The following is a 14,569-nucleotide window of genomic DNA, read 5'->3' as shown; positions in this document are numbered from 1 at the left end:
TTCACACTGACTCTCACCTACAGTAAATTTAAAGTCATCGATTCACCTAAAGTATATGTCTTTGGAAGTGGGAGGAAGGTGAAGCACCAGGAGGGAACCCACTCAAACACCACACAGAAAGGACCAGGTGGGAAGCCAACCTGGGACCTTCTCACTGAGGCAACATTGGTAACCACTATGCAACCTCATCTTTCTTATCTACTTTGTTATTACATTATATTATTGGAGCTCAGATTTTTGATGAAAAGGTGCTTTTCCTACTTTTTTTAATCAATTTCAGGAGTTACTCAGCATGACATGACAAGCATTATAGCCTTTACAGAGTCAGAATAACAGCTCTAAATTACACAGGAAGGCAAATCTGATAAAGAATGCACACGATAATGTAGTCTGACAAAAAGCAGCATAAGGTGGAAATAAAACAAAGAAATCACAGAGTGCAGCGCTGAAAGAGTACAGAGCTGAGAAAGAGGTATGGAAAGAATGGCAAGGATGCCTTTTGTTTCTTCTGCACCCTTTCAAAGAAAATTGTGTATCCACATGAATATACCAGAAAAGAAAGCAAAACAAAACAAATATTGTATGAAGAGAAAGGCAAATTCCTCATGGAAATTGCAATACAAAATGCTTCTATCCTTGGGTCTTTTTTAAAGAAAAAACCCATTGGATTAACATTCTATGACTGGATTGAAGGAGTAGCTGTTGTGTTGTGTTTGTGTTTGCAGTGTCCGGTCCCGTCTGTATCTGTGGTTTTGTTCGCTATCCGTTCTTATACAGGTGCTGGTCATACAATCAGAATATCATGGAAAAATTGATTATTTCAGTAATTCCATTCAAAAAGTGAAACTTGTATATTATATTCACTCATTCCACACAGACTGATATATTTCAAATGTTTATTTCTTTTAATTTTGATGATTATAACTGACAACTAATGAAAATCCCAAATTCAGTATCTCAGAAAATTAGAATATTGTGAAAAGGTTCAATATTGAAGACACCTGGTGACACACTCTAATCAGCTAATTAACTCAAAACACCTGCAAAGGCCTTTAACTGGTCTCTCAGTCTAGTTCTGTAGGCTACACAATCATGGGGAAGACTGCTGACTTGACATCTTGCCTGGGCTAAAGACCAAAAGGACTGGACTGCTGCTAAGTGGTCCAAAGTTATGTTCTGTGATGAAAGTAAATTTTGCATTTCCTTTGAAAATCAAGGTGCCAGAGTCTGGAGGAAGAGAGAAGCGGCACAGAATCCACATTGCTTGAGGTCCAGTGTAAAGTTTCCACAGTCAGTGATGGTTTGGGTGCCATGTCATCTGCTGGTGTTGGTCCACTGTGTTTTCTGAGGTCCAAGGAAAAACGCAGCCATCTACCAAGAAGTTGTAGAGCACTTCATGATTCCTGCTGCTGACCAACTTTATGGAGATGCAGATTTCATTTTCCAATAGGACTTGGCACCTGCACACAGTGCCAAAGCTACCAGTACCTGGTTTAAGGACCATGGTATCCCTGTTCTTAATTGGCCAGCAAACTCACCCAATCTTAACACCATAGAAAATCTATGGGGTATTGTGAAGAGGAAGATGCGACACGCCAGACCCAACAATGCAGAAGAGTTGAAGGCCACTATCAGAACAACCTGGGTTCTCATACCACCTGAGCAGTGCCACAGACTGATCGACTCCATGCCAGGCCGCATTGTTGCAGTAATTCAGGAAAAAGGAGCCCCAACTACGTATTGAGTGCTGTACATGCTCATACTTTTAATGTTCATACTTTTCAGTTGGCCAACATTTCTAAAAATCCTTTTTTGTATTGGTCTTAAGTAATATTCTAATTTTCTGAGATACTGAATTTGGGATTTTCATTAGTTGTCAGTTATAATCATCAAAATGAAAAATAAACATTTGAAATATATCAGTCTGTGTGTAATGAATGAATATAATATACAAGTTTCACTTTTTGAATGGAATTACTGAAATAAATCAACTATGATATTCTAATTATATGACCAGCACCTACAGTCTGTCTGTTGGTGTGTGTGCCTTTGGTCATGGTGTGATGTCAGTCTGTGGTCTGTGCTTTGTCTGGGTCCCTGTCTAGCTGTCCTTATCCTCTGCCACCCCCTTGTGATTGTGCATGGTGTTGTTTGCGTTACTTATGGGTTTTTACCTCCGGCAAGGAGGTTATGTTTTCGGTCGCGTCCATTTGTTTGTTGGTTGGTTGGTTGGTTTGTGTGCAGGTTTACTCAAAAAATCCTCAATGGATTTCAATGAAATTTTTACCAGGGGTGTATCTTGGCCTATCTTAGAAGTCATTAAATTTTAGTAATAATCCGGAACACGATCCGGATCCAGTAATTTTTTTTTAAGGATTCTTTATCATTGCAGGATAGGGCCAATTTCAACATTTTTGCATATAACTTCATGAAGACGGGTCACAAAGGCTGAACAAAAATTAAGTTACGACACAACAATAATTTAGCATTTGTTTCTCCTCATTGAATAAACTTATTATAAAATTTAAAAAAAAAGTGTACTTCATGCAGTTTCTCTTTATAAATACATTTGCTGAAGCTCTAAGGGTTTAACCCTCTGGGGCTGACGTCATCATATACGACGGCTAAGACCAAGCTTTACTAAATTACAAATAACTTTTAAATGATATGAGATAGAAACTTACCCTTTTTTTGCTGAAAAGTTAACTCCGCTGACTTTTGAGCCACCGTCCACCATCTTTGTACTCCTCATAGAAGCTGTGTGATGATGTGAGCTATATGAGTGTCCAATCGGAATTGGTTCACCATCACATGGTTTTCCAAAATCCAATCGTAGGGCAGATTCACCTCACGTGACACACCAAAGATTGTTTTTAGGAGTGATGTGTTACTAGTTGGCCTGTTTGAATAGTCCCCTGGCTGCTCCAATGCACGTTGCGCCATTACACACAGCGAAAGTGAGCAGACGGAGAGCCTCTCATACAATCTCACGTGCTAAACAGTGACTACGTTTACATGCAGCCAATAACCCTTTCATAACAGGAATATTAGCAATACTCCGGTTGCGCACAGCTATGTAAACACCCGCAAAAACCCCAATATGTTCATATTCCGGTTTTTAAAAGCCCGAATAAGACCCCTGGGTTACTCCTTTTCTAACCCAAATATCAGGTCATATAAATGCGCATCGGGCTATCCCCATAGAAAGGAACATTATTTTGTGTTCTGCACATGTCCTATCCACAAGGAATCTTGGTCTTTTGAGTATGGCAACTACTTGTATGCCGCGCGCGCAGCTCAGTGGACACCACAGAAGCAGATGTAAACAGCGCATTGTGTTCTGCGTCCTTATCAGGCGGGCCGGTCGCAGCACCGGTCGGCATCACCGCAATTGCTCTCACTGCCTCCGATGCGCTTACTGAGTCTGCGGGCTCGGTAATCGTGGCAGCGAGCCACTCACACCACCCCCCTCTCTGCTGTGCGGAGCTGCGCCAACTCTGGTTCCAGAGACTATGCTCGCTGTTTTGATGAGCGCTCCGGCAGCCCACAAGGATACACTTCTTGTGGAAAAATCCAAAGCGCCGCAGGGTCTCGGTATACCGCAGCCGCAGAGCTCCGTGGCCATGACTTGGATTCTTTGTGAGTCCCGCATCCATACCCCCGGAGGCAGTGAGCGAAGGGAGAGCACGTGCATTGTGTTCTGCGTGTTTCCATTTATAATCTTCTCGCCCAGAAGAAAAAAGAGTGTTTACACAGGAGAGAAAAGTGAGAAAATGTTAATGCCTGTTTGAGAAAAGTGTATAAAGTGTGTAGTGAGGGGTTTTACAGCCTTAAAACATCTATAATAATTCTAAAAACTAATGCTGACTACTTCGCGGATTTCGCCTATTGCGGGTTATTCTTAGAACGTAACTCCCGCAATAAATGAGGGACCACTGTACTTCATTAGTATCGTGAAAGACATGAATTATTGATGATAGAAAGTACCAAGATAGCGGCATTTACAAGAAGGTGGCCGAAAGGTTACGTGAAGCAGGATTTGCACAAATGCTAGACTAAATCAAGCACCGGTAGAAGACATGCGTCGCTGTTTAGATGGGGATATTCCAAATGATACCAATGACCATGTATACAGGAGTAACTCTATCTGCTTAAGCATGTAAACTGGTTATTTCTAATGATTCAGAAACCAGAATATTGACCTTAACCCGAATATTAACGGCATGTAAACGTAGCCAGTGTGTGCATATCAGGATTGCTCGACTAGTTTTCCTGTGAATGCTACTGGTTAAGCCTGCGGCAAGCTCTCTTGCCCCGGCGTAAAGCATTGTTTACCATATCAATGGAGCGAGGGGGGAGGGGCTGCACGTCAAACTGAATGAGCCTTGAAGTGTGAATGTTGCTTTCAGAGGAGGAGAGAACACGCAGTCAACTTCATAGAAGATGTTTGTGATGTGACCTTTGTGTAATAGCAGACAGAAATTGCTTTGAGATGAAGACAAACACAAAGCATAGATCATTGTGTATATATTGTTCAAAATATGCATTTGTGTTTATTGTTTGAACCTTTTTGTTGAACAGTCTTTCACACAAGAGCCAAAATTACCTTTATAAAGTGTCAAAACAGTTGTTTATTATAGTTTGCTGTATGTTTTGAAAAAATGTGTGTGTGGATAATTATTTTACCGCTTTACTTTTTCCTCTCTTATTTCTGATTGTAAATCTGTGTTACACTTATAAAACAACTATAGCATATATATATATATATATATATATATATATATATATATATATATATATATATATATATATATATATATATATATATATATATATATATATATTGAAAGTACAGGTTGTTCTGAAAAAAAGAGACATAAAACTTGATTATGGGATGCAGGGAGAGCTGTTAACAGCAATAATAATACATTTATGCCAGGCGAGTGAACTGTCCAAAACATGCCCTCGGACCCCAGAGGGTTAACCACTGAATCTGAAATATGACAGTAGATGCGTGAAACAACGTAGAATAAGTCTCTTTGCCAAAGGGTATTCCATGTGACGTCAGTGACCCTCTGGCCTTGGTGGAGGTTTGCGCTCTCCGAGTGCTTCTAGCTGTATCTGTCTTTGTCCTCTGACTCCCCCTTGTGTTGTCATTGTTTAAGTCCTTGTGGGTTGGCTGGTCTGTGTTGCTATTTCTCATCTGTCTTTGTTTATTTTATGGTTCTGCAGTTTATAGTAGAAGACCCACTCAACACGTCCGTGACCAATTTTCTGGGATTATGTTTTGAATGCAGATTCTTGATTTTTTTTTTTTTTTTCAAGTGGCCTAACTCCACCAGAGGGCAATAAACAAAATGGTGGCCAATCTCAATATTATGGCATATTTTCACTCCTATGTGACCTAGAACATTCATTTTGGTGTCTAAATCTATGTTTTTGGGGTCAAGGAATTCAAATATGATCATAAAAATGACATATTTGCTACAAAAGAGGGCACTGTAGAATGTGTTGGACAGTAATACAATGTTTTACTTTTCAGTTAGGAACAGTTAGTATTTCCAGTCCATTTATAAATGACAGGAAAAGTCGCATTTCACAATGAAAACAACATAGTGAAACTTAACTGTACAGGTCTGGTAATATCAGGCTTATCTGAAGTCAAACTGACCCAGCTAAAATCTCTTTTTTTGGGGGGGGGGGGGGAATCCCTAAGAATCTGCATTCAAAACTTTCTCCTGGAAAAAATTGTCACAGACTCAATGGGTGGGTCCTCTACAATTCAGTCTTTTTCATCTTTGTAGTCTGGTTTTAGTACATCTCATTCCTGGGTTTGTTTGGTCTTGGTATTAGTTCTATATATTGATTGTAGTTTTGTTCTTCCTATTTTATTTTAGTAGTCCTGGTTAGCTTGTATGTTTTGGTTTACTTCTTCCTGTGCATCTTCCCCAGCTGTTGATTTGTAGTTTCTCTTGAGTGTTCCATGATTTCTAAGTACTATGAACACCTTTGTCATCTCCAGTTTCATAGCTGTGTTTTGTGCATTTCTGTCATCACGCCCTTAATGGTTTTTGCATTTGTGTCTTCTGTCTTGTGTTTTGGATTTTATGACTTTATCCACTGTTGGTTTCACGTGTGTTGTTGGACTATTTTTGGCACCTTGTGTTGAATAAATATCACCTGTGATTTCACCTTACCCCTTGATTTGTGGCTGCTTGTATTTTTTTTTTTTTTTTTTTTTTGTACTAACCATAACAGTAGTTGACTTTTTTTTTCTTCAGAAAACTGATGTTCACAGCATCTGACTGTGTTGCTTCTGGCTTCCCTGGAGACAACACCAGCTATTACATTGTCTCATTCCATATTCTTCTGTCAGTATGGAATAGGGTGAGAACCAAGCCTGAATCTATGGATTCTGCCACTAGAGTTATTCATATTCAGGTGAAACAGCAAATGACAAAAACCTCACTGTATGCACAGTACATTATCAAATGTTACTGTGGTATGTAAATTATTCTCCATCAAGTATAGCTTCAGTTATGGATTCATAAACATAATTAATAGCTTTTTGAAAGCAGAGTTGTAAAGAAGAAGAACTAAGTTCTATATAGGCCCAAAGGGACATTGGTGCCAATGCTTATCTCTGGATTCCAGAGTATGATGACAATCCAGAACTCTCCCTGGACAGGACACCAGTCTGATGGACAATACTCCCCCAGCTAAGGCTAGTACCCATTTATAGGTGGGTGGATGGATACAATGCAAATGAAGTGTCTTGTCTAAGGACAAAGATAGATAGTGTGAACAGGAATCAAACCCACATCTACATATTGGCAGCCCAACTTCTGATCCAACTAACCTACCATCTCTACCAGCAGGGCGGTCAAGAAAATTACAATATCAGCTTCAAAACAGATATTCACATGAACGTCACAGTTTCTGGTTTTGTGAATATTGAGGGCCTGATTTACTAAAAGGTTTGTGTATGTTAAAATGTCAGTGAGCACCTAAGCATTTGCAAAAAAAAAAAAAAAAACTACCTTTAGTATTGTATTGTTAAAACCAACATGAATTTAGAAACTGTATTTATGGGCAATGTGGCTTTAATTCGGACAAACAATAAACCTCAGGTTGACTCACCTGTCTGATAGCGCACAGCAGCTTCCCATAGCAGAACACGATTACCAAGAATGGAATGATCAAGCAGAAGATAAATAGGCAGATAATGTAGGAGATGTTATTTGGCGTTTTGGAAGTCCAATTGACAGAGCAGGTAGTCCCCGGACCCTCTGGCCCATATTGACTCCAACCAAAGAGCGGTGGCAGGGTCCAGAAGAGGGAGTAAACCCAGGACAGAATGATGCCCAGAGAGATTTTACAGTAATTGGAGGAGTCGGCCTCAGTCGGGGCCATCATGGTGCTGTAGCGTTCATAGGACAGGACGGCCAGTGAGATCAGGGACACGATACCTGTGAGAAAAACACACAAAGACACACAAGTTAACACCTTTTCAGCAACATAGGTTTCTAAGTACCTTAAAAACAGAACTTAAAATTTGTCCATCAATACATTCTTTTAAAAAAAAAGCAAAAACAGGAGAAAAAAAAAAATCTCTTTTTATCCTCTTCAAAAACTCTTTCAGCATTCTGCCTGACAGCAGACTGTCATGGATGGGGCTGAAAAGTGACTTGTCCTGACCTCCATGAATGCAGCATTCTATGCACACAGCTCTGTCACTATAAGCACCAACTCACTCTATGTCAGGTTGTTGGATTATTCCCCATGCTTCCAGTGTGATCCACAGCCACATCTCTATGCTCCATGAGAGGATATCAAGTTTTTCAAGCCACAGCAAGAATCACAGTACTCAGGAATTCCAGATGTCATTCTTCACCACTCAAGCCCAGGACAGCCAGGAAAGGAAGTTGATGCACAAATTGCTTCTTCATTTAAGTTACCTCACACCTAGACAAAGCCCAGATCATTCTACGGTCCACTGTCTGCTGTATAATGCCATTGCTGCTGGACCTAATTCTCTCCATTATTCATGTCTCATCTTTTGTCACTGCTTTGGTCAGGGGCATAGAAAGGAGCAGACTCTAAATAAACATATTTTTGATTGTGGGAGGAAACCGGAGTGCCCGGAGAAAACCCACACAGACAGAAGGAAAACATGCAAACTCCACACAGAAAGGGCAGAAAGTAATCCCACAACCTTCTTGCTGTGAGGCATCAGTGCTAACCAGTAAGCCACCGTGCTACCATTACCTGAGCAGAATTAATAAATGTATGTCACCTTTTGCTTATTACTATTATTATTGTTATTCTCACCTTAAATTTATTCATAACTTTAACCAAAATGCAAACGGGTGCTCAATGCAAACACTGGAATATGGACAAGATACAGCATGTACATTTTGTTATCATGTCATGCAAAACACATTATGAAAATATGCTATATATCTGGTAACCTATGTGATCATAATAAAGGGAAACTACTAGATTTGAACAAAACCACCCCAAGCTTCTGTGCATGATGACACATTTGTATGTAAGGGTGTATAAGAATGACTGGGATTTTATGCTTGGAGTGCGGAAAACTGTTTGCTTGTTATTAGACAATTTTGTTCGACCAGCGTTGATTGTGTCGCACAGCAGGCAACTTGTTTGAACAAAATGATTGATAGCTTGCAGTGCACTTTGCTGCCTGCTGTGTGCTACACAAGCATAATTGTTAATGGGTCTTTTCTTCCTCTTTCTGTGGGGCTCTGGTACACTCTGCATTCTTACCAGATAATGAGCAATGTGCAGGAATTTAATTAGGTATTTGCACTAATGAGTGTCATCTCCCAGTTCAGCTACATCCTGAAAACATCTCATCTACACTGCCTTGTGAATGCACTCACCCCTTTGAGATTTTATATCATTTTATGGCACACACCAAACGAGAACATGTCCCAGTTCACTTTGCTGCTTTAGCACTGGGAAGTACCAGCAAAAACCCAAAACGGTAGGTTTATCATGTACATTATTCAAGGTTGTTTGGTAGTCTGATAAGGACTTTGACCAGTCACACCGACAACCCTCCTTCCCAACTGGGTTGGGTGTAATTTGCAATAGCACTTGCACTGGGATGTTTTGCTCTGAACGTACATAGAACTGAAACTCACAAGAGTTCTCAGAGTTCATTAAAATTAATTTCTTCCTTTGAAGGGCCATAAATTAATTTCAATGAAGCGCCAAGTGAATTGGAAAGCCGTAGGTGTGTTTGTGAGAGTGAATAAGTTCGTCTGTTGATATGTGGCCCTGCAATCCAGGGTGTACCCTGCCTCACACCCTACAACTGATAGGCTCTGACCCCCACCCCTATCTCCATTGATTGGAGAATGCAGGTAAAGAATATGAATGAGTGGAATAAAATATTATTGTAAAGCTTAAATTATTTGTTCACAACTACTTTCTATGTTAATCCCCACGGGCTGCATTTTTAAATCAGTTTCATGAAGGAATATCTGGTCTAAAACACCTGGGCCTGGTTTCATAAAGCAATCTAATCTTTCAGTCTCCTAAACATAATTAGTCCACTACAGTTAGTCGTCCAGTGTTATCCGCCTAATTGTTTCACACCAATGGCTAAACTTGTAAATTGCTCATTTTACATTCGTCTACAGTTTTCGTGGGCATGATGGCCTCACCTGTGCCACTGAGAGATGGCTCCAATGTGCGAGAGTTTTGTTTACTTCCAGGTTGGTCGTTGTCATTAACTATCCAGCCTTTGTTTCGAGAATCCAGCCTTTGCTTTATTGACATTTACAGACAGTGATGCCGGTAATGCGTTACTTAGTATCGCGTTACTGTAATCTGACCACTTTTTTTTTGTAACAAGTAATCTAACACGTTAATCCTTCCAAATCAGTAATCAGATTAAAGTTACTTCTCCAAGTCACTGTGCGTTACTATTATTTTTGCATTGTGGGTCGATAGCAGCATTAAACTTGGTCCATGGGCAGGAGGTCGGGGTTCGACTGAACTGCCCACTTTAAGCGAGCTGTGAGCTTTTCATCCGCTACGACTCGTCCTCACCTCTTAACGTGCGGTGACAACAGCACACCTGCAATGAGCTTTACAAAGACATTTTTATGCTTTTTTTTCTCCAAGCCGCTCCGTATCTGCTGCTAAAAACAGCTGATCCTCCGCAACGCGTCAACAACTAACACTATTTTCCACTCAAATGCACCTAAACTCTCTTTCTGAGGACCACATGATATGAAAATGCAATAAAACTTTCTTACCTGTAAATATGGTCATGTTTTCTGCATAAATAAATGTTATCCATTCTTTGTGCTCAAACGCCAAAGCAGGGGCGAATCCAGATGAAATGGGGCGTGGGGCAGGGATGTGCGCACCCCCCCACAACACCCCTAGATTAAAGGTCCAGTTTTGAAGCCTTTTTTTTAGCTACAACTACTAATACTACTTAAAATAATAATAATTTCGACAAGTAAAATGTTTAGAGAGAATTTAAATGTTAAAAAAATGTTAGAATGAATTTAATAGTTACATTTATAAACAATGTAGGTTAGAAATTGCAGGTTTTACTGTTACAGTGCTGTCAACAGTTAAATATGAGGTCAAGAAAGAGGTCTTTATTTTACTTTTTATAAAACAAGTATTTATTTTCATTGAAGTCAAGAAAGGGTGACTATAAAGTGAGTTTTGGCAAAACAGGTATCATTGTCATGTTGAGGTAGGTTGTTGTCGGCAGCTGGGGAAAGTAACTAAAAAAGTAACTTAGTTACTTTTCCAACTGAGTAATCAGTAAAGTAACTAAGTTACTTTTTCAAGGAACAATCAGTAATCAGTAATTGGATTACTTTTTCAAAGTAACTATGGCAACACTGTTTACAGACACATACAAACTGCAGAATGACATGTTTAGTATGGGGCCATTATTGTAGCAAACGTATTTGTAAATGTGTATTTTGATCTCTGTGTGTGTAAACAGATCCACAAATGTCTATAGCAATCTGTGTGTGTGTATAGCAATCTGTGTGTGTGTATAGCAATCTGTGTGCGCGCAAAAGTATTTGCAAATGCGTATTTTGATCTCTGTGTGTGTAAACAGATCCACAAATGTCTATAGCAATCTGTGTGTGTGTGTGTGTGTGTGTGTGTGTGTGTGTGTGTGTGTGTGTGTGTGTGTGTGTGTGTGTGTGTGTGTGTGTGTGTGTGTGTGTGTATTTTGATCCGTGCATGTGTATCCGTGTGTCTGAAAATCGGGCCACTTGATTGGATGTGTTCTTACACGCGACTTTTGCTACAGTTCTGCCGCATTAGATCTGTAAATGCATGCAGCGATTTGTGTGTGTGTGTGTGTGTGGAGACTTGTTTGTGTGCCTCCACCAGAGGGCGCAACCACCAATGACATTGCTCATCGCTGTCGTTTTAAGCCTGGCTGGTCCCTCTAAAAGATCAAAATACACATTTGCAAATACTTTTCCTACAATAATGACCCCATAAATGTTCAAAAGACAAATGTCGGGCTGGAAAAGATGAGACAATTTTCCAAGTCAACAATGCAACAGTGTTTCATTTATGCTGCATGATATCACAGCATAAAAAACACATTGCTTTGTTTCCGCCCCTACGAACCATCCACCAATTACAGACGGGGACTCGCACAGTTTAATTTGCATGCAGTATCTATAAATGAACGGCTATCGGAGCCAAAACCTTGTTTGTTTCATTAAATGCAGATTGCATAAAATTTGCAAATACTTTTGCAACAATAATGGCCCCATAGCCACATGCCAACTAAATATTGTTGATTGAGTTTATTTTGTAAAAGCAAAATAAACAGACAGATTAACACTGACTCTGTACATACATGCAATTTGCATTTAACAAAACAAATGAGGTTTTGGCTCCAATACCACTGCTCTACAGCCAAAATGCTTCTGAAATAAAGATGGTCAAACTTTACTCATTTTGGGCCACAGAGAATGAAAATGTTTGAAATTACTGATTGGCTGTAGTTTTAAGAAATGCTACTACTGTGCTACTAAGGATTAATATATAACCCTTTTGCTGATTTTTAAAGTGTCACATTATGATTTTTCATAAAAAATTCTCCTGTTAACACTCTACAATTATATAGACACAAAATGTAAAACCTTGTATATCTTGGAAACAGTAGTCATTTAGCCATTGTTATTTTCATATTTGAATTCAACATGCCAAAATCCATAATAAATAGCACATTTTATTTCTGAAGCAGACAACTTCTAAATATTTGTATACCAGCTTAACCACTCATTTATAGGTACTGCATGCAAATTAAACTGTGTGAGTCCCCGTCTATGATTGGTGGATGGTCTCAGGGGCGGAAACAAAACGGTGTGTTTTTATGCTGTTTTTTTTTATGTCCGACATTCATCTTTTGGACATTTATGGGGCCATTATTATAGGAGAAATATTTGCAAATGTGTATTTTGATCTCTTCGAGGGACCAGCCAGGCTTAAAACGACAGCAATGAGCAATGTCATAGGTGCTTGCGCCCTCTGGTGGAGGCACACAGACAAGTCTCCACACACCAGTGGTGGGCACAGTTCTGATAATTATCGAAGATAATGTTTTCATTATCGGATTATCTTTTCAGATAACTTTAAAAACCATCCATCCATCCATTTTCTTCCGCTTTATCCGGAGTCGGGTCGCGGGGGCAGCAGCTCAAGCAAAGCCGCCCAGACCTCCCGATCCACACACACCTCCCCCAGCTCCTCCGGGGGAACCCCAAGGCGTTCCCAAGCCAGCCGAGAGATGTAATCCCTCCAGCGTGTCCTGGGTCTTCCCCGGGGCCTCCTCCCAGTGGGACGTGCCCAGAACACCTCTCCAGCGAGGCGTCCAGGGGGCATCCGGAAAAGATGCCCGAGCCACCTCAACTGACTCCTTTCGACATGGAGGAGCAGCGGCTCGACTCCGAGCTCCTCCCGAGTGACCGAGCTCCTCACCCTTTCTCTAAGGGAGCACCCAGCCACCCTGTGGAGGAAACTCATCTCGGCCGCTTGTACTCGCAATCTCGTTCTTTCGGTCATGAGCCAAATCTCATGACCATAGGTGAGGATTGGAACGTAGATCGATCGGTAAATCGAGAGCTTTGCCCCCCTACTCAGTTCTCTCTTCACCACGACAGTCCGATACAGCGACCGCATCACTGCAGATGCTGCACCGATCCGTCTATCGATCTCACACTCCATCCGTCCCTCACTCATGAACAAGACTTTAAAAACCATTATCGGACTAATTACCTTCCGATAAATTTTTGTCTGATATTTTTTAGACCGTTAAGGTGGTAAACAAAGCTGAACAGCCACAAACATTTATAAAATTTGAAATCAGTTAAGCACGTACCTGTTAAATGTTTCTTAGCAGATGTGTAGTTCAACCCTCTGCAAACAGAGGAGAGCTGCTTCTAGAAGAAACCGCTCTATCCTCTGCAGTCAAAGGAGAACTGGTCATCACAAAAAAAAAGACTAATTTCTTTTAACCCCATACTGATACGCGGGCAATATCACCCAAGTCATCCAGAGGCATACATTTTTAACTTATGCTTCAAATTTTAACCAAACTAATTTCAGACAAGTTATTTAAATTAATGTCATATCTGAAGTTTCATAAAGTGAAAATATCAGATATATGTTTTAGTTTTAAAGTAATGCACTTGTTTTTAAGGTTTTAGTGTGGACATCTCCCCCTCGAACTGCCACCTTATCGTGGTGGGGGAGTTTGCGTACCTGGATGATCCTAGGAACTATGTTGTCGGGGGCTTCATGACACTGGTAGGGTCTCCCATGGCAAGCAGGTCCTAGGGGACGGGTCAGAGTAAGGGCAGTTCAGAAGCTCCCATGACCAGTATAAAATCAAGGACCAAGATGTCGCCTGGTACAGTGGAGCCAGGGCCCCACCCTGGAGCACCACCAGGCCTTAGCTCACATGGCCTGGCCGGGCCCAGCCCGAAAGAGCAATGTGGCCAGCCCTCCTGTGGGTTCACCACCTACAGAGGGGGCCATGGGGGTCAGGTGCAGAGAGGACTGGGTGGCAGTCGAGGGGGGGTGGCCCGATGGCCAGGTCCGTGCTCACAGCCTCTAGCTGTTGGGACGTGGAATGTCACCTCGCTGGGGGGGAAGGACCCTGAGCTTGTGAGGGAGGCTGAGAGGTACCGACTAGAGATAGTCGGGCTCACCTCCATGCATAGCTTGGGCTCTGGTACCCAACTCCTGGAGAGGGGCTGGGCACTCCACTTTTCTGGCATTGCACACGGGGAGAGGCGGCGGGCAGGGGTAGCATTGCTCATTGCTCCCCAGCTCAGTCGCCATGTGTTGGAGTTAACCGTGGTGAACGAGAAGGTCGCGTCCCTACACCTTCGGGTCGGGGACAGGCTTCTCACTGTTGTCTCGGCCTATGGGCCGAGCGGTAGTGCAGAGTACCCGACCTTCTTGGAGTCCCTGGGAAGGGTACTAGATAGTGCTCCGACTGGGGACTCCATTGTTCTCCTTGGGGAATTCAACG

General features: G+C 41.3%; 1 protein-coding gene across 1 annotated transcript in view; it reads right to left on the bottom strand.

Moving 5' to 3' along the window:
* The window catches only part of tmtopsa (teleost multiple tissue opsin a), a 345,672-nt gene that overhangs the window by 211,911 nt on the left and 119,192 nt on the right, over window positions 1-14,569 (bottom strand). The window contains exon 2 of the mRNA XM_034183376.1: window positions 7,141-7,469. Within this exon, the coding sequence (XP_034039267.1) occupies window positions 7,141-7,469 (329 nt within the window). The remainder of the gene's footprint in view (window positions 1-7,140; window positions 7,470-14,569) is intronic.

Source organism: Thalassophryne amazonica, chromosome 12 (genome assembly GCF_902500255.1).
Source record: "Thalassophryne amazonica chromosome 12, fThaAma1.1, whole genome shotgun sequence".
NCBI lineage: Eukaryota > Metazoa > Chordata > Actinopteri > Batrachoidiformes > Batrachoididae > Thalassophryne > Thalassophryne amazonica.
This window is presented reverse-complemented; position numbering and strand designations above follow the sequence as displayed.